Below are 23,547 nucleotides of genomic sequence, written 5' to 3' on the forward strand. Positions count from 1 at the left end.
GCTGTAGTTCAAGGTTAGTAACTATATATCCTGGAATAAAAATTAAAAGTTTTATTGTGTAAAATATTAATCCTTAAAATTACACTTCAAAAGAGAACTGTGCTGTATCCTGGCATTTTCAAATATATTTGGACAAAGTAGGACACAGCTGTACAGTAAAAAATAATAACAATAACACAATGCAGACTCATTCTTTACATTTAAATACAGCAATCATCATCATATTAATATTTTTCTATGGAAGAGACCTAATAGATTGCAAAAATTGTCAGCTTTGTGTACTTATTTCTAATGTAATTTGTACTTGACTTTTGCTTTGCTGTTGCTGCTTTTTCTTGATATAGTATATTCCTCATTTCTTTTTTTAGGTTAAGCAGCTGGAAGAGAAAGACCGAATGATAAAGAAGCAGGATGCGTTCTACAAAGAGCAGCTGGCTAGACTGGAGGAGAGGGTATGGCTACTTCTTGTCATTGATTCTCTTCTCTCACTACATCTGTAGCTTTCCTGTATATTTATTTAAAAATCAATAAATTAGAACTAAACTGCTTTTACTCATTAAAAAAGTAGCCAGGAAATGAAGAGGCCAAGCAGGTAGGCCATTCTCTCTGGGAATGTCATTTCTTTGGTCATTTTTGTTAGGGTTGTATTATTGACTCATTGATACATTTTACCATACTAGAACTGTCCCGAATATTTTCCCTAATTCAGTCTGTCTGTATCTGCATTGCCTCCAGGTGAAGCAGAGAATGCTACTCTTAACTCCTCTAAATGCTGAGTAAACTTAAGTGTGTTTGTAGAAGTAGTCCTGATTTAAAGGATACGTTGTCATTATGAAACTCAGTTTCATTGCATTTCTGGCTAAGAAATGAATGTCTCCTTCAAGAATGGTGATAGAGGCCAAATAGTAGGACTTGAGGAAAAGATTTGTGAAAAAAGAAGTCAGACTAGTTGGCATGGATCTAGAGTTGGGAGACACAATGAATGGAACTAGAACTGGAAGGAAAGAAGGCAGTATGTTTAAGAATGAAGTTTGTGCCCCTCCTCAGTCCCCTGTTCAATGAACTAGACCACTTGTCTAGGTTAATTTTATACATAGACCATAAGTTTACAGAGTGAGCACTCTCTCTCTTTGTTTTGATTGACTTCCAAAATTTGATTTGTTAAGAATATGATATTTGACAAAGAAGTTAAAAAAAAAGGTAGGAAATAAATCCCCAGACTCCACTCGGTATAATTATGTTTATATTAAATGTGTCTTAGCATCTCCGTATGTCACTGGTTTGCGTGCTTCTCGAATGGAAACACCATTTTCTCAATTGTTCTGCAGGTATTTACTTAAGCACCTTATATATGTTAGGTCCTTTCTAGTGCCAAAGATATCCTAGTGAAGAAAATAAACTAACCATCTGCTCTGACAGAACTTAAATTCAATTAAAAATCATTATACTTGTTGAATGGCAGGATGGATAATAAGGGGGACAATAAATTAATTGGAAAAGGGCACCCCGGGGCCAATGTGTAGGTGTGAAGTTGGGTGAAGAGGAAGGCCTACCTAAAAAGATGACATTTGGTGTTTTCTCTGATACAAGGATGCTGATTCATAATGGGGATGGGATGGGGAGAAGCGTGGGAGGACTAGATGAACTTTAGATAGGGCGAAGGGGAGGGAGGAGAAGCGGGGGTACGGGGATAGGAAAGACAGTGGAATGAAATGAGCATCATTACCCTAAGTACGTGTATGACAACATGAATGGTGTGACTCTACTTGTGTTAAACCAGAGACAAGAAAAATTGTGCTCTATTTGTGTAATATGAATTGAATTGCATTCTGCTGTCATATATAACTAGTTAGAATAAATAAAAATTAAAAATTAAAAAAAGATGAAATTTGGGAAGAGGCCTGTCATACTAGGGAAGCAAGCCAATGTCACAGCCCTGATACAAGGGAATTCTTGGTAAGTTGGAAGGCCAGGGGGTTTGTAATTTGGCTGCTATCTTGGCAAGAATTTTGAAGCATAGGAGACTTGGTAAGAGAATGAATTCCTAACGTGGCATGTGCAAGCTGAGTAACTTACAGCATCTTACTTAACTTCTGTTTCCTCATTGTAGAAGGAAGGTACATTAGTTCTTACCTCACTAACCTGTCAAAATGAACTAATACTCATAATGCATCTGTAATAGTGTCCAGTCTGAGGTCACCACTCACTCTATGGCTGTTATTTTATTTGCATACTTCAAAGCAATATACCTGACACAGAACTTGTAAATATTACCTGAATAAATGAATGCAAGTGAAAGTTTCTGAGATGATAGTTTTCTTTGCTATTAAGTTTTACTGTGTTAGGTGCCTTATGAATTTGTCTTTAATCTCTGTAGGGTACAAGAAAAGACATTGCAAAATGTTTCCGTTTCCAATAGATCTACCCATTTGAGAATGTTCAGTGATTCTTACAAGGGACTAAGGATTTTCTTGAGGCAGATTAAGGCTGGCTGCTCAGCAAGTAAAGTACTGTGTTCAGCCTCAAGTAAACCAAGGGTAGAAGATCACATGGACATGGTACGGTGAGGTCCTCTCATACAAACCCAATAGTATACAATATATATATTGTGATTAGTGTCTTCTTACAGAAGCAAGATGGTTTTGAAGATCAGGCTGGAAAGTAGTTACTAAGGGCTTTAAAATGCAAACTGAGGCGTATCACTGGGGTGGAATGGTTACTCTACTATCAGTAAATACTTAACTTCTTGTTTAATACATAGAAGAAAGAATGTTAGACTGGGAGTCAGGGGGCAAGGACTTGTCACTTCATCTTCTGTGGTTTTTCGTCTGTAGGATGGGGATACTGCTCTGTACCTTGCTCATCTTTGTGGGTCATGGGGGTAGGGGGGAGCTACATAAGGTGACCTATAGGAAGACTTCTTGAAAACTGACAAGAATTTAACAAATTTGAGCTATTGCCAATGACAAAATATTGCTTACTTTCATTATGTGCAAGATCCTAATAATCATAAAATTAGTGTTATCCAATATTCTCATGTCTTCTGCCCACATCTATAAAGTCCTGTTTTTGTTAATTATTGACATTTCTAGAATAACTAAGTTCAATTTTTTTGCAGGTGGAATTCATCAAAGACATTTAGGTCTTTAGTGATGAAGTATCTTCTAGACTTGATACAAAAAGATTGTGAAGAAATGTTATATTGTTCTAGTAGTGAAGGGTCTAGAACCATTTCTATTAGGACTTCCACATATCCATTGTGTAAGAAGATATGAAAGTGCTAAAGCCAATAGTATATAATGTGAAAAAAATGTAATGGTGATAATATTAAGTTGCAGAATCATCTAACTTACTCTGAAATCCAGGTTGCTGTGGTTTAAAAGTGAACATAAGCACATATCTTTCTTTTAACCAAATGAAATGACAAAACCCTCGAGTTGATACTCAGTTATGTATTTTTAGTAGAGAAGAGGGGAGATATCAAGAAGCCTTTGACAGAAATCATTCCAAGGATGAACCCCTACATGAGCTTACCATCTGCCTATCAACTAGATTGACAAAAGACATGTTGCTACCTTATCAAACCACATTGGTATAGATGTAAAAGTAAACTTTTTTAAAAAATAGTAAAGGTGTCCCAGTTAGGTATGTGACCAAAAGGGACTCAGACAATATTTATTCCTTCTTATTGATGTAAGTGACTTGAAGAATATTAATTCCTGGTTGGTGATTTGCTTAGAGGAAGTCCAGAGCAGTCCTCAAAAAGAAGACTGAAATATTTTTAAGGAGACTTCCCCCAATCTCTGAGGGGATTTATAATTTGGTTTTCCAAGTTTTAAGATATAATTGACAAATCCATAATGCCTTAATACTTCTCTTTACAATGCCCCATTATATTTGTAATAATGTGATTAGTTAAGAGGATTTATCTTGTATACTTCTGGAGGGCAGATCTCATTTTATTTTGTTATCCTCTGCAGTTGACACATAGTAGGAGTACAGTGAATGAATCTGAGATTTAGTAAGCTTAACCATTCAGTTATACCTAAACAATGAGTGTTGACGTTTTAAATATTCATAAAATGTTTAGCATTTTCTTCCTTCTTTAATAATTTAAATCTCTCTTATATGAAAGTCAAGTTTAACTTTGAGTATTTTGGTGTCATAGATAACATCATTATTATTATAGTAGATAATGGTGACATGTATAGAACATTTATGTGTTGTTAGATACTTTGCATGGATTATCTCAGTTTATCCTCAGAAAACCTCACGAGGGGCCTACCATCCTATTGTTTAGGCAAAGATCCTGAGGCTTAAATTTGCCCAAGAATATATAGCCCAAATGTGATAAAGGTGGAGCTGAGCCAGCTTCAAGACCTGAGCTTTTAGCCACCACTAATGCTATCTTTTAAACATGTATTAGTTCTGTACTTAAGAACTTAAATCCTGCTGATTGTAGTGCCAGTTCTTTGGGTGGTAGGTTAGCTCCTTCTGGCTTCTGATACAACTTTTTATTATAATTATAAGCCCCAGTCTTATAACTCGATTATTGCTACCTCGTAGTCTGAAAGCATTACACATCAAAAGTATATAACTTTACCCCAGGATTTGGTAGTTCTAGGTAAACTTGGACCAAAAGGGAATAAATAAGTTCTCACACCTAGCAATCTGTAGCATGATATGCCTAAGAGTTGTTTTAATATCTAGCTGTGCTTCTTTCACTTTAAAGTAAGAAATTTATAACCATTTGAACAGTTTGAAACTTCTTGAGATGCTCATTCATCTGCTCATACTTTCACAGTGTTGCTATAGCATAGTCATTTCATCTTCTAGGAAAAAAAAAAAAACATTTAGTTTTAGTTTTGCTAAATTGTTCTAGAGTTATTTCATTAGAGTCTGGATTGTTTACATGTTCGTGAGGAAAAATGTGTATTTTCCAGTAGTCTGTTGGTCCTGGGGGAGGGAAGCCAGAGGAAAGCTCTCAGCTGGAGTCCAAGATGGTCGAATTCAGACTTCCTGGGATTTCCAGGACAAAGGCCTCTGCCTCCCCAAGGCATCACGAAGACTTGACTCTGAGAGTTGGTGTGTCTTGCATGTGAAACTTCTCAATTATAAACCTGAATTAATTTGCGCTACTGAATCCACTTTGCTCTTGGCCTTTCTAAGGTTGGTGGGGTTTGGCACAGCATGAAGGGGAATATAAAAGCTTTAGTGGCATGAGTTCCTGAGGGAGACCAGAGAAGCTTAATGAAGTAGTTATAAAACTCAGACCAGCTGGTCATGTGGGGCATGTCTTGCTCTCAATGTACAGACTCAGGATTTCACCAGTCAACTGCATATATACTGCAGTCAACCCCCTGGAACTAAGGGAGAAAGAGAATAAGACACAGAGGCTGGTGAAAAATAAGTCACCCTTAAGATGTAAAGTACACTACTAGATTGTCACCTGTGGAGAGAGTTACTAATTAAGTCCTAAGGTCATGCTTACATCAAATGAGCAATTTTTAAAAGTCTCCCACCTTTGGTGGGTGATATATCTTCTATTGCATCACAAAGTGTTGGACTCATCTGTATGATTAATTGGCTTTTTGATTGTTTGACTTCTTTGTCAATTAATACCTTTGTTTCTGTGTTCCTCTACAGAAAGCAGGGGGCACGGGCAGATAATGCCAACATTGATAATAAAAAGACATGACAATAGAACAATTTATTGTCAGCCCAATATACTCCTTATGGAGAGAAATTATGATGTAGTTTTACTACCAGTTGAAGTTGGCCATAGAATATTTCCATATGTAGCTGGATTAACACATGGTAGAATCAGATCACTAACATTTGAGACACTTAAAATACAAATAATCTGTTTTGGGGAAAGATAGGAAGATAAATTAATAATAATAATAAAAATAAGAAGAAGAATAGTTTTTAGGATTAAGAAATAAAACATTTAATATTTTTCCACTAAAATGCTTTCTAAACAATTGTCAATGATTTCAGGTCATGGAGTAACTTTTTGGCCATGTAATGTGAGATAAGAAATTTAACCCAATAGCTAAAAGCATAATTGTCTACTAGATAGATATGCCTGCCTAGGTTATACTAGTTTGTACTTGCCAACCTAGAGACATCTATTCTTTTACACTTGGAAATTTTGTGCTGGCTTCCTCATTCATGTTGAAATCAGAAGAGATTCCTCTGGTTTCTGTAGTTACTAGGAGTTGCAGAAGCAGATGAAGTTCTCTGGTCCATGAATTTGGACATTGAAGCAGTAGAAGCCAATTTTGCTTTTAATTATAATGTCATTTCAAGCAACAGAGATTTGAGCAAATCTGCTTGGAACATGTACATTGAGTTACTCTCATTTTTTTTATTGTTAACAAATAATGGTAAATAATAAATGCTTTTAAATATTAACTCTTGGGCATGAAAATTAATAAAGCCTAGGATCACCGTATCTTTGTTAATATAATTGACACAGTTATATATAATTTAGGTGCAAACTGAACCATTTTGCCTCTTACCTGCTTTCTTAAGGGAGGTTTCCTATTGCAGATATTTTCAAAAGTAGCAAGAATATGGGCTTCCCCCACTCCCCTATTTCATTCTCTGGGAAAAAAAAAATCAATACAGTTTAGTGGATATGGTGGTCTTATCCTTAATTCATTATTCAACAAATCCTCCAAGCACATTGGCTTTTCTGTTAACCTCTGAAATTTCGAATGGGAAATGTGGTTTGAGTAACCTTGAATTGCTTTTTTAATCTGGCTTTAGGGATATGAAACTTACATTTTTTTCAGGGGTGAGCTTTAAAAGTGCATGCCGTTAAAATGATCCCCTTAACTGGAGCCAGTTTTTCTATGTCTAACTATAGAGGAAAGATTTGCAAATCATGGGATCAGCACTTAATTTGGGGCTCTATTTACCATGTCGGCTGTCAAGAAGTATTAACCTTAAGGTAAGAAGAGAACATGGAGCACAAAGCTCTGAGCTGATGGCGCACAGTACACCAGGTATTAAATAGCATTATCCATCCTGCTTGCTACAATAAATAGGATTTCACTATTATGATGTGTCAGGGCTTTCACTGAAATCAAATTTACAAGACACTAAACTGCCATCCTCTCTGCTGAGCAGCTTTATTCTGGGATCTTGCTTTCATATTAATCCTGTTGGTAGGAAATACTTGTACCAATTGTGCATGGAAATTATAATTTAATGATCTCTTCCTTTCCTCTATTCAAAGATTAGAATGGACCACTGTGCTTTGCAGTGATAGCCCCAGGGCTCTGAAAAAGATAATATAGAGTTCAGCTTTAAAGCCCAGTATTGCCTCTTTGTGAGTGCTTATAATGATCATAAGTGTAAAGATGCCAACAATGTGGGTTACCTACTCTCTCAACTCTCCATACCTCCTTTACCTTTTGAAAGACCATACAGTAAGATAATCTGATTCTGTTTATCATGATTTTTTTTTTTAAATGATGTGGCGCTTGAATGCAAAGACAAGGTAAGAAATAAACATTATGAACTTCAGGGAAGATTAGTTTCAGTTTTTAAAGATTATGTATGTTTTAGGCAGGCTTAGCAAGCAATTTTATTTGAAAAACAATTAATGCCTCCTTTCCTTTCTTTAGAATCTGTTTTTTTTTTTTTTTTTTTTTTTTTGCTATTGACAAGAACACTGAAGGCAGGAAGCCATTCTGTGTTTCTTTTGTATGAGATTGAAAATGGGCTAAATCTTGAATTTTCTTCACATCCAATTTCAAAATTAGTGATTGTTTTGCTTCTTGATAGCTTGTTTATTTATAAATTTCAAATGTGCTCCATTTAGGGAGACCAGCCAATGCTTATTTCCCTGTTTTACTGACTGAAAAATTAAAATACATGAGTATTAAAATTTTTAAAGGAAATTGCAGAGCTTGTGATAGAAAATGTTCTTCAATTCCAGTTTTATGTTCAGACCAGGAGACAGCTGGCCCTCTGTAAGGGATTACATTTCAACACATTAGCTTTAGTTAGAAAGATACATTTGGTCATTAAAACATTTACAAATAATATTAGCTCATAGCATCAACCAATAAGGAATGCCCACCTCTGAACTTGGCATATAAAATAGGTTTGCACAGTGAGCTCAGCATCTAATAAGAGGAACCCAAATCCAATTTGACCTCTAAGACTAAAATAAGATTTTGACCTTGGTCATTCTTATCAGAATTTTGGGGGCTACAGAGAATCCATGGCATTCTCTATCCATTCAAAAACACATTTATTAATCTCTTACAACGAGCCAGGCACCACCCACAGACACAGTGACAGATACAAATAGACAGACACCCATGGGCATCTGGTACAGAGCTTTATACTGATACAGCGAATCTGTGTAGGTTGTGTCAGACTATTATTTCCAAAACCAACGTGTTTTGTGAAGAGTATTTGTTGCCTTTGTCTCTTAAAGGCTGGAAGATCATACATGCGATTTAGAGGGAAATTTATTGGGTTGGAAAGATTCACTGGGTTAAATGCTCAGATAAAGACCTGGTGCCTGATGAACTGAGTTGTCTCAAATAGCTCTCTGTAAAAGTAAATCTTAAATATGAGAGTTCCATGAAGACAGGATTGTTTCCCCTTGGGTCACTGTGATAATGCCTGGCATATACTAGACATTGGATAAAATTTTAAAATCAGTAATGTCCTTGTCAGGGAGTGGGGTGAGTTCCTTGGCCAAATAATTTTGAGGAGTGTTAGCTTTGACTTAATCTGAACAGATTTCTTTGCTACAGGCCTTCTCAGAGTTTCTATATGTATTCAGAGTTTCCAAGTTGAAGGGCCTATGTGCCACGCCTCAGTATTGTACTCAAACTACAGCCTCTAATTTTTTTATTTCATTAGTTTATCTCAGTGTCATCTGAGATTTGTATGTCCTGTACAGTATCTATATCCACAATTTTTGAGTCCTGTATTTGCACCCTAGGATGTAAAGGTAGAGGAGCAATAGAATTCCATTGATAGAATTTCTGATCCTTTGTACTGTGTTGCAGAGGGGTGGAAGGGTGAGTAAGAGGGTTGGCTGAGAATTCTAAGGCTCCCCTGTGCTGGACTGTGTTCCCTCTCTGAATTTTCCTCATAATCCTTGGTGTCTCTAAGTCTTCAAGAAAACTATATCCCATAGTAAGCTTCTTTTTTCATTTTTTAAAAATGTATTCTCTTTAGTTATGTACAACTCCAGGATACATCCTAACATTATTACAAAGGTAGGAACTCAACTTGCTCCAGCTCAATCCCCAGCACTTCCCCACTTTCTGCCTCCATTCCCCTCCCTTCATGCCACCAGTCCCTCTTCTGTCCATTTACGGTTCTTACTTTTGTATTTTATGCATATTCTTGATTTAACCCCTCATTTTTTTCCCCCAGCAATCAATTGGTAGTGGGCTTCCACTCAGACTTTCCCATCAGGATTCAGAAAGTTTCTCCTCTCCTAGAAGCATTTGAACTTAAACTTCCCTAGGTTCTGCATAAAAATTAACAATAGTAATTAATAAGTCTCAGTAAATATACCACTCAGTCAACTACCTTTAAGTCACTCCTGTTTTTAACCTTCTTTGATGTCAGATTCTTTTCCAAATACTCCTTTAAGGTTCTTCACTAGGAAATCACTAAGTTTTCTTTCTTTCTCCTATTAAGAGATGTTGAGTACCTACTGTATGCCTAGGTATTGTGCAAAGTGTAGATACCAGTGACATATGGAGTTTAAAAATCAGGAAGGTTTGCTTTAGTATCACATCTCTCCTTCTTGTCTGTTAACCTCTTGTTAATATTAGTATTTCTAGAACTTACTCATAATGTAGTTAATATCTTGACTAAACGGACTATGTGTGACATAAGGTAGGGAACTATTAGGGTTTGGAACTAGGAATGTGCCCTGAAAAGCTCTTGTTAGGTAAGGCAACAATGTTCAGAGCTGAAAAGATTGGATTCAGAGACGTAGAAACTCATCAATAGATTAATCTGTTTGATGGATTAATAAATTGAAGGACTACTGGGTGTGAATTGTGGGCAGGTGGGCATGGCAGGAGGAGGTAGCTCACTGGGGGTGTCCTTGAGAAGTATATCTTGTCCCAGGCTCCTCTGTCTCTCTTCCTGGCTGTTACAGCCCAGCAGCTTTCCTCTGTGCCCTTCTGCTATGAAGTTTCTGCTTTGGACCAGCCAACCACAGACTGAACCTCTGAAACCACTGGCCAAAATCAGCTTTTCCTCCCTGAGTTGTTATATCAGGTATTTTGGTCACAGTGACAAAAGGTGACTAAACAGGAATGAAAGTAGAAACGAGAGTAGAAGAGTACAAGGCCGAGAGGAAAAGGGGCTCAGGTTCTCTAGTTGGTGTTGAGAAGATTATCTGTTTATGCTGTCATTAAGATGAAAATGTGACTAGAACTACAAAAAGTGCTTCTGTAGTTCAAGAAAAATAATAGAGAGGAAATTGGGAATTGTCTGTTCTCTCGTGGTGCACTTGCTCTAAATTGTAGAAATTTGGCAGTCATCCCTAGACTATTTGTTAAAATTCAATAGTATGTAATTAAAGACAGAGACTGCCATTTCACTGTCAGGAACATTAAAAAATTATATTATGTTTCATTTGGGTTTGACCCTGAACGCCTTTCCCAAAAGAATAATGCCAGAGAGACAAAAGGGTAAGTATTTTGGTCTAAATAGAGGGTCCAGTTATATAAAGTAACTAAATTTATAGAAATATCAGTTATACTGTAGCAATTTAAGAGTAATTATGCAAAAGATAGTTTCTGAATGAATATTATTTTAGAAGTGGCCAAATGGAAGCAGTGATTATGAGGAAATTCTGGGTTTCAAGCCTTGCCAGAGAACAAAACAAGATTGCTGATATTTTAAGCCTATCCCCACTGACAGTTAAAACTAATATTGGTACAGCAACCTGGCTAATCTGTTAATGAATTGGAATGTTTTATAGTCACACAGAAGTTTACTGCTCCTTGGAACTTTAACATTCATCTAGTACAGAAGGACACTTTTTTCAGACAAGGAAATCGAAACCTGGAGGCTTGAAAATTGGTTTTATATAGTCGCAGAGGGAATGATGGGGCTGTTTATCTCTTCCTTTTGTTGTCTCATCAAATAGGTTCTAGGCAAATGAATGAAGATTTTCCTGTTTAGGCTCCTAGAACTGCTTTGGTGGCCCTCCCAAATACTGCAGAGGGGATTTAAAATAATGAGTACTTCAAGTATCCCTTCCTAGCTTGTATGAAATTCAGGCAAACAAAATTTTGCCAGCTTTGTCGCTGTCAGGGACAGGCGGGCCGTGTCGTCTTTGAATTAATTGCTGTACCAAGTGGATGAAGTTTTCATGGAACGCACCTGGTTTGTTCTGTCAGAGGAAAGGAGTGCTAACTTGCTGATTCGTTCCAGTTGCTAATTTTCAGACACCCATACCATGTTGTAAAGCAGGGGGCTTGGCCCCAGATCATCTCACAATTACCTGAGACAGTTGAGAATTTCCCCAGACCTCAGAATCTTAGGAAAACAGGCTTATGTGATTCTAGGAGATATTAATAGTGGGGACTCTTCCCCCAAAGCATCTCAAGGTAAATATTATAGCATCAAAGGCAAGTGAATATGGATTCAAATATGAGGCCTCCTGCTTATTAGCTATTGTCCTTGGAGATGGTCATGTAACCCATTTCACCCTCAGATTTCATATTGGTAGAGTAGCCTTCCTGATGTACCTCTTTGGGGTATGGAGATCAAATAAATATATTATATATATTCACATGTAATGTTTTATGTGTCTATTGAATATTAGCTATTATTGGTGGCAGCAGCATCTAGGAATTTGATAATTTACCAACTGTTTGGAGGGAAAAGAAAAAATGTTCCAAAAGAATAGAGGAGTGGGGTTAAATATGGAAACACAAGTTGCATTCTACATGAAATATTTATCTGTTATTTTATAGTGTTGAAGTAGTATATTGAATATTACCCAAAGGAATGAATTAGTGGTTCAACTAAAGAACTATTTTTGTAAAATAAAAAATTTTTAAAAACCTACAATTAAGCCTACATGTAATCTTTAAGATTTTTAAAACCTCCTTAATGTATATAATTTTATTCTACAAAATGGGATTCCTCATGTATATATTTTCCTTCAAATATGGTAGATTTTATACATCTTAGATAGTAACCTACTAGATTAGTGTACATAGTGTAGATCTATCACCCAACATCTTTTGAATAGAGGCTGGTTACAATTTTATCTGTTTAGTTGGATAAGAATCAGCCAGCTAACAGGTAGGAAATTAAAAAACAAAATTAAAAATCAGCTGGTTGAGCTCTCACTTTTCCTCATTTAAAGAGATTTGTTCACTAAACCCTATGATATTGCAATAACGAAGTCCCCTCCTCCAGGCTGGAGGAAGTAACCAGGTTCCAGAGACTGTGGCCGTGAAGTTTGGGGACACCAGCTTCAAGGACATTGCTTTCCAGAAGAAATGCTACCCAGGTGGTCTTTTGATGATGTGCTCTGAACTCATCTACTGGTGTTTTTGTTGTTGTAGTTGTAGTCATCAATGGAAGTCTCTGATTTAGGAAATCAATGCACAACAAGGATTCAGTATTTTCATTGTGATGTTTGGGCCCATCTTGCTGTTATCCACTAATATAATGGATGATGAGGAGAGCATGAAAGTGTGGGTGAGGTCCCCAGGGCTGGATGGGCAAGAGCAAGGGGACTTTCAGGAAGGACCCAGAGAAATTATTCCTCGAGAACACTGCCCTTCTGATGATGGGGTGTGTGTGTGTGTGTGTGTGTGTGTGTGTGTGTGTGAATGATCCTGGCGAAAGGTCTTTTCTTATAAAAGGAGACTTTTATTTTGGATTCTATTCCTGGGAGGCAGAAAACATTTCTGGAATCATGATTTCCAAAAAATGACAGTAGGATGTTTATCGATATTGTAAATTTCATTTCTACAGAAAAATGGACTAGGTCAGATGGAATTCTGGTGTGTCTCATCATTTTGTGCAGTTTATGCAAAAGTTTATATAAATAAAGTACTCACCAAAGAGTAAAATCACCAAAGACTTTTTAATTAGAAAACTAAGAAGGTCAGCATATTGTTGTCCAGCTCAGAAAAAAAAAAAATTTACAGTAGGCTCTGTTACCATTCTTAAGAATGTACTGTTTTGAGGAATGAACTCCAAGCAATGAATTTTCCTCTTAGAACTGAGCTTGATATCAAATCAGAGACGCGCCGTCTGATAGAAGAAAAAGTTGGCTACGATCTACAGTCGGTGGGGTCGGGCTCCAAATTCCTCAATAAGACACCCATAGCACAAAAGTTAATAACTAGAATCAACAAATGGGACTTACTCAAACTAAAAAGTTTTTTCTCAGCAAAAGAAACAATAAGAGAGGTAAATAGGGAGCCTACACCCTGGGAACAAATCTTTACTCCTCACACTTCAGATAGAGCCCTAATATCCAGAGTATACAAAGAACTCAAAAAATTAGACAATAAGAAAACAAACAACCCAATCAACAAATGGGCCAAGGACCTGAACAGACACTTCTCAGAGGAGGACATACAGTCAATCAACAAGTACATGAAAAAATGCTCAACATCTCTAGCTGTCAGAGAAATGCAAATCAAAACCACCCTAAGATACCATCTCACTCCAGTAAGATTGGCAGCCATTAGGAAGTCAAACAACAACAAGTGCTGGCGAGGATGTGGGGAAAAGGGTACACTTGTACATTGCTGGTGGGACTGCAGATTGGTGCAGCCAATTTGGAAAGCAGTATGGAGATTTCTTGGAAAGCTGGGAATGGAGCCACCATTTGACCCAGCTATTCCCCTTCTTGGTCTATTCCCTAAAGACCTAAAAAGAGCATGCTACAGGGACACTGCTACATTGATGTTCATAGCAGCACAGTTCACAATAGCAAGACTGTGGAACCAACCTAGATGCCCTTCAATAGACGAATGGATAAAAAAAATGTGGCATTTATACACAATGGAGTATTACTCTGCATTAAAAAATGACAAAATCATAGAATTTACAGGGAAATGGATGGCATTAGAGCAGATTATGCTAAGTGAAGCTAGCCAATCCCTAAAAAACAAATGCCAAATGTCTTCTTTGATATAAGGAGAGTAACTAAGAACAGTGTAGGGACGAAGAACAGGAGAAGAAGATTAACATTTAACAGGGATGAGAGGTGGGAGGGAAAGGGAGAGAGAAGGAAAATTGCATGGTAATGGAAGGAGACCCTCAGGGTTATACAGTGGAGGAGGTAGAGAGAGGGGAGGGGAGGGGAGGGGAGAGGTGGGGAGGGTGGAGGGTGGAGGATGGGAAAGGCAGTGGAGCACAACAGACACTAGTATGGCAATTTGTAAATCAGTGGATGTGTAACTGATGTGATTCTGCAATCTGTGTATGGGGTGAAGGTGGGAGTTCATAACCCACTTGAATCAAAGTGTGGAATATAATATGTCAAGAAATTTGTAATGTTTTGAACAACCCACAATAAAAAATTAAAAAAAAAAAAAAGAATGTACTGTTTTGACTAAATTCTTCAGAAGGCATTCTGAGATTAGAAAATTTTCATTAAAATTAAGTGACTAACTCTCCAAACAATAATCATCTAAAAATATCTTTCTGTACAAACCTATAGTATCTTTCTCATGCAATCTAAATTCATTTTTATATTTCTTCCACAACTTCTTGTTTACTTAGTCTGTCTGGAAGAAAACAAACAAACAAACAAAAAACTAATATTGATTACACCTCTTAAGTTGTCTTTCTTAGACTTAGGGCTTGTAGTTTTAATTCCTCAAATCAAAATATATTTTAATGACTGAAGCATGCAGTTGTTATAACACAGATTAAGTATTGAACTCCGTTTCTCAATTGTGTATATTTTATTTATTGTTTTATTTGAATATGTTACAGTGTTGAGATAAAGGCATAAGCAACTGTTTAAGTGATTTTTTTGTTCTCGTTTTCTCTGTGGTTCAAAATGTGGTAAAATACCTGCTAACTCTCTACCCTGACAACCACCCTGCAGTTAAATGCTCATAGCCTATTTTATATAATGTACTTTCTGGATCCTCCCATTATCCAAAGAAAATCATTTTTCTTTTGAGAAAATTACTTCTTTTCAAGTTTATCCATGCAGCAGAACAGGATATTGGTAGATATTCTTCTCTTCTTACACTTCTCATCATTTATTTATCCTAAAATCAGTAATGGCAATAAAATACTATATGTTCATGATAAATATTTTAAGTAACTGAAATATTGACTTTTAAACATATTTATAGTAGTACCTTCATTTATTTGTAGGCATTTTAAGGGATAGAGAAGTGTTTACTGATTTCAGTTAACAAGTGAAATTAAAAAATCTAAAATATGTATGCTCATAAACCTACCTATGTTTCCTCCTAATTTTGGTTGAATTTAGGAATAAACAACTCCAATTTCTTATTTTCATCTGAGATTTAGACTACTTTTAAATAAAAGTAGCTCAGATTTGGGTTAACTCTATAAAGGAATCATTACTTTTTAAATATTTTTATTTCTAATTATCCTTCAGTTCCCTTGTGACTTAACAATTCAGGATTTTGTCTTTTTTTTTTTTTTTTGGTATTTATTTTCTTTGTTTTATTTGTCATCATTAGCTGTTCACTGGGCTCAGTCATTCATCTCACAAATATTTATTGAGCCTTCTGTGTGACAGGCTCTGTTTTATGCACTGGGGATATAGCAGAGAGCAAAACAGGGATTCCTCTTCCTGTAAACAATCTGTTAATGTAGGATAGTCGACAACACATACTTTATGTTGATAGTGACGGGGTCTATGGAGTACTAACTATGGTAAGAATTAGTAACAGTGTGAATGTGGAAGGTGACGTGGAGGATGCTGTTATGCATGGGGTGGCCTCTGTTAGACACTGCTTGATCAGGGGCCTGCATGAGGGAGCCGTGCATATCATCCACCTTGGGGGGAAACCTTGTCAGGTCCTGCTGAATGCTACTTGCCCCAGTCTCTTGCCTGGACTCCATGTCACTTACTGCTCTAAGGTATTCTTCACACTCTTCAGAAAGAGCCAAGTTTGCTTTGCAAGTACGATATCTATCTTACCAAGCCCAGCAGATAGCTTATTTGGGTCTGCACTTTGTTGGGTGTATGGGTCATTTCTATGTTGAGTTCAAATGGCAATTCAACTTCCAGAGAGACTCTAATCCTTTTTCTTCTAGAGGAATAGTAAACAGGGACTAGGAGTCTGTTAAGCGAATATTGAAGTGTATTTTGGCATTCCTTATCAAATGAAAAGGCACCCATGATTTTTCCTGTGACTTTCCTCAAGCCTCCTACGAACACAGTCAACATTAATAATCCTACCTAGCTATTTGAAATGAAGAATAACATTTGTTGTGAGCTTACCATTTGCCAGTACTGCAATACTGTGTTATTTCATTTAACCTTTCCATCTGTCCAGAGCTCGTATCCTCATTTTATAGACGAGTAAGGTGAGGCACAATAAAGGTAGTTACTTTATTCAAGATCATGAAGATGGTAAGTGGTAGAGCCAGAATCTGAAACCTGGCTGTCCAAGTCCACATTCTCAACTTCTACCCTGCACAGACTTAAGGAAAGGTTAGAATAGGGATGGGATTGCATTAGACACAAAGGAGCTAAGGAAGCCTCTTTGATTTAGTGTTCCTACCAAAGCTAAACAATCTATGGATTAGCATGGGATATATTTTAATATTACTTGGGCAAACTTCCTCTTCTATTAGTGTCTGTAGATTGGAAATGGTTAGCCTGTCTACAAAATTGTGAAACCAACCTGTTTTCACATCTTCGTGTTCCCTTCATTCCTTGCACTCATAGATGGAGTCCCATATCAGAACAGAAAGGCCTGATAGCTATTATTTGCACCTGTCTTCTTTGTGCTGCGTCTTTGATTTTATGACTGCTTTTTACCTCTCTCCTTTGGGGGAATTCTCCTTCTTGCTTTTAGGTTTCTACTGCCCCCACTGCCTTCTAACCTTTCCCTCTTTATTAAAAAACAGAAGAAGATGGGACTTCCTAAAAGCTGAGGTTGCAGCCATTGAGGACAGCTGAAAAAATTAAAAGTGTCTCTTCTGGAGCTGTGGGGCCCATGATCATTCCTTGTTCTCAGCATGACTGTCTTTTCCCCTCAATAATTTTTCTCAAGTTAAAACACCCATTCCTGTGATATTGCTTTCTAATATGTTTGACATAATTGATTCAGTATTTAAAGCATCTTTGTGCCATAGCCCTCTTATCTGACAAATTAAAATTCATTTTAATGTTCTCTCTTATCCCTCTGACTATAGAAAATGAAGTTTTAATGAGCAAGGTATGTGGATGGAAGTCATCCTTGTTGTGATTAATAGAGATATTGTTGACATTGTATTTAAAAACTGTTTGTTCTCAGGATAATATAGAGGATAATACAAAAGAGTGCTCAGAACTTTTTACAACTTCTGTAGAGTCTTTGCAATGTATGAATCATTGTTTTAATTTGAGACCTAAATTCATCATATTGCCAACTCGATTTTTTTTAATTGATATATTTCTCTACCTTAGATTAGGTAGAGGGAAGTGATGGGAGGGGAGGGGAAGGGATGTGGGGATAGGAAAAATAGTAGAATGAAATACACATTATTACTGTATGTATATATGTGACTGCGTGACCAGTATGATTCTGCAACATGTACACTCAGAAAAATGAGAAATTTTATTCCATCTATGTATGATATACCAAAGTGCATAAATGCATTCTACTGTCATGTATAACTAATTTAAAAAATTATAAAAAAATAAATAAAATGATGTATTTCTCAACATGGTCAAATAGTACCAGAATCAAGGGAAAATAAGCCTTCACCTTTGTTCGAGACTCGATGCGTTTCTGTTACCTTTTCTGAGAGGTACCGGATAGAAAAATACTGGGATTTAGTTCTCCTGTTCTGGTAATGTGGTCATCACAAAATCAAAGTATTTCTTCTCTTTTTCCCTCCTTCCCTTCCTGTTCACAAACATTAGGTGCTAGGCATGGAGATTCATGGACATGAATCTCTAGGGACAGTAGGCCAGTGGGAGAGTAGCAGATAAATATAAGGATTACTTTACAGTATGATAAATTCTTTCATAAAAGTTACAAATCATTCAGTTTACATTTTTTTGCCTTCCTAGTTCTTGATACCCGATGCTTGAATCTTTGATAGATGAGGCCATCAGCAAACAAATGGCCTGCATGCTGAGAATAGTTTTTATAGTTTTAACTGGTTGGGGAAAAAAAATCACAAGAATCATTTCATGACAAAATTCAATGGAATTCACATTGCGGCACTCATAAATGGTTGTGTTGGAGCATGGCCAAGCTCGTTTGTTTGCGTATTGTCTCTGGCTACTTTCACACTACAACAGAGTTGAGCAGTTGCCACAGACATCGTATGGCCATACAGCTAAAAATGTCTACTATCAGGGCCTTCGTGGGAGAAGTTTGTCAACTCCTGCTTCAGACATTGTTTTTATTTCCCCTGAATTGCTCAGGATACTTGACTGCACGAACATTTCTTGAGTTCCAGTTACAGGTGCACAGGAAATAGCAGCAAGCCTGAAGGACAGGTTCCTTGTTGTCATAGATTGTAGAGTCTAGCGAGTAGAAGACAATAAAGAAAACAAAATTTCGATTGATGCTGCTTCCAAAACATAGTTCAATTTTTTTCCACTCCCTCATTTTATACAAACATAGACCAACTCTCTGCCATCTTTTTTTTTTTATTTGTTCTGTAGTTATGCAGGATAGCAGAATGCATTTTGATTTATTGTACACAAATGAAGCACAGCTTTTCATTGTCTGGTTGTACACGATGTAGAGTTGCACCACATGTGCAGTCATGCGTATACCTAGGGTAATGATGTTCACCTCATTCCAGCATCTTTCCTACCCCCTTACACCCTCCCCTATCCTCCCTCCCCTTTGCCCAATCAAGGTTCCTCCCCCACCCCCATTATGGGTCAGCATCCACTTATCAGAGAGAACATTCAGCCTTTGGTTTTTTGGGATTGGCTTACTTCACTTTGTATGATATTCTCCAGTTCTATGCATTTACCTGCAAATGCCATAATTTTATTCTCTTTTAATGCTGAGTAATATTCCATTGTGTATATATATATATATATATATATATATATATATATATATATATATATCACAGTTTCTTAATCCATTCATCTATTGAAGGGCATTGTAGGTTGTTTTCATGGTTTAGCAATTGTGAGTTGCACTGCTGTAAACATTGAAGTGGCTGTGTTACTGTACTATGCTCTTTTTAAGTCTTTAGGGTATAGACTGAGGAATGGGATAGATGGTCAAATGGTGGTTCCATTCCAAGTTTTCTAAGGAATCTCCATGCTGCTTTCCAGATTGGTTGCACCAATTTGCAGCAAGGTATGAGTGTGGCTTCTCCCCCACATTCTCGTCAACACTTATTGTTGCTTGATTTCTTGATAACTGGCATTCTGACTGTTAGATGAAATCTTAGGGTAGTTTTGTTGGGAGAACTGGAAATCCATATGCAGCAAAATGAAACTGACCCCCTGTCTCTCATCATGTACAAAACTCAACTCAAAGTGGATCAAAGGACCAAGGAATTAGACCAGAGACGTTGTGCCTAATAGAAGAAAAAGTAGGCCCAAACCTTCATCATGTTGGATTAGGCCCCAACTTCCTTAACAAGCCTTCTAAAGGGCAAAAAATAAAATCAAGAATCAATCAATAGGATGGATTCAAACTAAAAAGCTTCTTCTCGGCAAAAGAAACAATCAATGAGGTGAAGAGAGAGCCTACATTTTGGGAGCAAATTTTTGCCACACGCAGGTCAAATAGAGCAGTAATTTCCAGTATATATAAAGAACTCAAAAAATTTAACACAAAAAAAGAACAACCCAGTCAATAAATGGGCTAAAGAACTGAACAAACACTTCTCAGAAGAAGAAATACAATCCATCAACAAATTTATGAAAAAATGCTCAACATCTCTACCAGTTAGAGAAACACCTCTCCCATCTTGCATTTGAACTCTGGCATGCCTCATTACTTGTCTCCCTACCTTGAGCCTCTGCTCCCATCACCACTGTCTATTCGGAACTTGAGTTGCATTATATAATCTCTTGGCTTAGAAACCTTCTTTGCTTCCCCAGTGCTCTTAAAATAAAATTCAAACCCTAGTCCTATCTTACAGAAGATACAGAAGACTTCCCTGGCCACAGTGTAGGGAGTAAGGAACCTTTGATATGATGGGCAGGATGTAATAGGAAAAAAATAGAACAGGAAGGAAGAAGGTTGGTTCTGGTGTTTCTGGATCCAGCCAATGGGTGAAAGGCAGAGCCAGGTAATGAGTCTAGGAAGAACAAGAAAAATGAATTTTCTTATTGAAGCAAGGATGTAACTATTGGGTAAATAAATCACAAATTGTATTTTTGTCAATTATATTTAAATTACCTGCATAATAGCTAATCAAGGACTTCAGTGAAACATTTGGACCACTGAGTTATAGACTCAAAGGCAAAGTCTAACCCAGATATATAAATTTGGGAGTTGTTAGCCCATGGGGAAGATTTAAAGCTGTAAGACTAGAAAAACATCCCCAAGAGACCAAGTGTAGATCCAGAAGAAAAGTGGACCCTGAGCAAGCCCTGAGGTCTGAACTGAGGTCTTACTTCTTTGGGAAACACAAGAAGAGTTTTGCAGAAAGATTCTTCTGCTAGAATTGGATCGTAAATAATACAGGACCTGTGCTAATGATCATGGAGGAAATGGGAATTAAAGCTAGAAAAATGCAAAAGATTATTAAAAGCATCTTTTATAAGCAGCAATATCTTTGACTTGGCTAAATCTAATCTGGGTCTTGTAATACACAGCTTAGGGGTTCATTTAAATTTAATTTGTATAGGGTGGAAGTAGTTTTTGACCTTTACAATCCTGTTGCCAAAAGAGTCACATTTATTAACTTGTTCACCAATTTTCCATCTATGATTGCTCTTCTGTTCTTTGGCTTTAGTGTGCAACATAGAGATTTCAAAAATAGGTGTCCGGATATCCACAAAGACATCAGAGCCTTTTAGCACCTGTGTCTGCTTTTGTTTAGAGTGACAGTTGACTGAAGTCCCCATCTTCCCCCTTAAGTAAAATATATATTTAGAAATTTTTAGTATAATGACTTAAATATCACCTAGTAGATTGAGGCAAGCTAGTAGGATTAGAGTCTAAATGCCACTTCCTACACGAAGCCTTCTGATTGTTCTCTTTAGGTGACATCTCATTTAATAAGGCATTGAAGTTTACATGGCTATTTGGAATTCTCTGTGCTTTAGCTACTAAGAATATTAACTCTGGAGTGAGGCTGCTTGGATTCAGTCCTATCAGTATCACTGACGAGCTCAAACAAACAATCTGGTAAATTATTCTACTTCTTTGGGCCTCAGTTTTCTCATCTGGAAGACTGAGGATAATAGAAGCAACCTGATAGTGTTATTGAGGTTTAAATGAGACAATCCCTAGAAAGCCTAGTGTGGTACCTGGCAGATAGGTTTGTATCAATAAATTTGAAATATTCCTATTAACACAGCTACCCCCACCCCAAGCAGATTGTGTGCATTGGTTGAGGACAGGTTGTATGGCATGGATCTTGGTGCCCTATGTATAGTGAAGTGTTTGAAAGAAGTTACATTATCTTTTAAGAAATAAGGACATTTTCAGAAACACTTTAACTTGGATAAAATAAGTGGTGAAACTAAATTGAAAAATCTTACTTACCATGCTGTGTTGTGCAGTGGAATCTATAGGAGTTGTTAACCTGTGAACCACCCCTGAAGAACCCGCATTGCTTTTATCTAAGCTGGGCTGTATAAAACGTAGCACAACCAAGAGAAACTCTAGCATCTTGGTCATTATGGAACAGATAGAATTTTTTTTTTTATGAAGTGTCCTCTAACTTTATGTTGACACTAACTATATTGGAAAGAGAACACGAATTAATCTTTGAAGATTTTACTGCTGTGTTTCATAGACTGCTAAAAAATTATCGAATACACTTCTGCATCAGTTCCTTCCACTGAGCTCACTGACAGGAAGTAAAACTTTCATAGTAGTGAATGAGGATCTTGTACAGGTGATAAACTGAGGCTCCTGGATATAAATTAAACTGATCAGTGTTATGGTCTGAATATTGGTATAAAAGACAGTTTGACTGCCCAGCTGCTCTCAGATAAGATTTAAGAGCTTTAAGGAAAAAAGAAAATCTGTATAAGCATTTAGCTAAAAGATGTCACTGATTTGTTGATTTGTAAAGGTAATGTTATTATTAGCATTCATAGTCTTCTTATTCCCCCAATGAGTAATATTTTAAATGCTTTTATTAGTGCATCATAGTTACACAGAACAGTGGCTTTCACTTTGAAAGAATCATACATGCTTGGAGTTTAATTTGCTCCAATCCCCAGTACTTGCTCTTTTCCTCCCCTCTTCCCTCCTCCTTTTCCCCTTTCTTTCCTCTACTGAACTTCCTTCTATTTATTAATCTATTTTTCATTGTTGCTTTATAGATAGACAGGTGGAATTCACTGTGGTATATTCATGTTTAGACATAGCACAATGTTGTCAAATGTATTTGCATTTCCTTCATTTTCCCCATCCCTGCTTCCTCTACTTCACTTAGCATGATGTTCTTCAGTTCTGTCCATTTACTGGCAAATTCCCTAATTTCATTTTTCTTTATGGCTGAGTAAAACTCCGTTGTATATGTATGCCACATTTTCCTTATCCATTCAGTTGATGTGCACCTGAACTGGTTTTATAATTTAGCCATTGTGAATTGTGTTTCTATAAACACTGATGTGCCTATAACACTGTAAAATGCTTATCTTAATTCTTTTGGATAAATACTGAGGAATGGGTTAGCTGGGTCTTATGGTGGTTTTATTCCTAGTCTTTTGAGGAATCTCCACACTGCTTTCCAAAGTGGTTGCATTAATTTGCATTCCCACCAACAATGTATGAGTGTACATTTCCCCCCACATCCTTGTCAGCATTTATTATTATTTGTATTTTTAAATTCATATTTATTTATTTATTTATTTGGTACTAGGAATTGAACCTAGAGGCATTTAGCCACTGAGCCACATCCCCAGCCCTTTTTATTTTTTATATGAGACAGGGTCTTGTTGAGTTGCTTAAGGCCTCACTAAGTTGCTGAGGCTGACTTTGACCTTGTGAACCTCCTGTCTCAGCCTCCTGAGCTGCTGGGTTTACTGGTGTACAGCACCACACCCAGTTATTATTATTTGTATTCTTAATGATTGCCTTTCTAACTGGAGTGAGGTGGAATCTCAATGTAATTTGATTTGCATTTCCCTGACGGCAGCAATATTGAACATTTTTTCATATATTTGTTGGCTGTTTTTATTTCTTCTTTTGAGAA

At 36.8% G+C, this 23,547-nt stretch overlaps 1 protein-coding gene across 1 annotated transcript in view; it reads left to right on the forward strand.

Annotated features, from left to right (window-relative positions):
- The window catches only part of Chchd3 (coiled-coil-helix-coiled-coil-helix domain containing 3), a 268,160-nt gene that overhangs the window by 174,071 nt on the left and 70,542 nt on the right, over positions 1-23,547 (forward strand). Inside the window, exon 5 of the mRNA XM_027950153.2 lies at positions 369-452. Coding sequence (XP_027805954.1) covers positions 369-452 — 84 coding nt within the window. The remainder of the gene's footprint in view (positions 1-368; positions 453-23,547) is intronic.

Source organism: Marmota flaviventris, chromosome 1, assembly GCF_047511675.1.
Source record: "Marmota flaviventris isolate mMarFla1 chromosome 1, mMarFla1.hap1, whole genome shotgun sequence".
Classification (NCBI taxonomy): domain Eukaryota; kingdom Metazoa; phylum Chordata; class Mammalia; order Rodentia; family Sciuridae; genus Marmota; species Marmota flaviventris.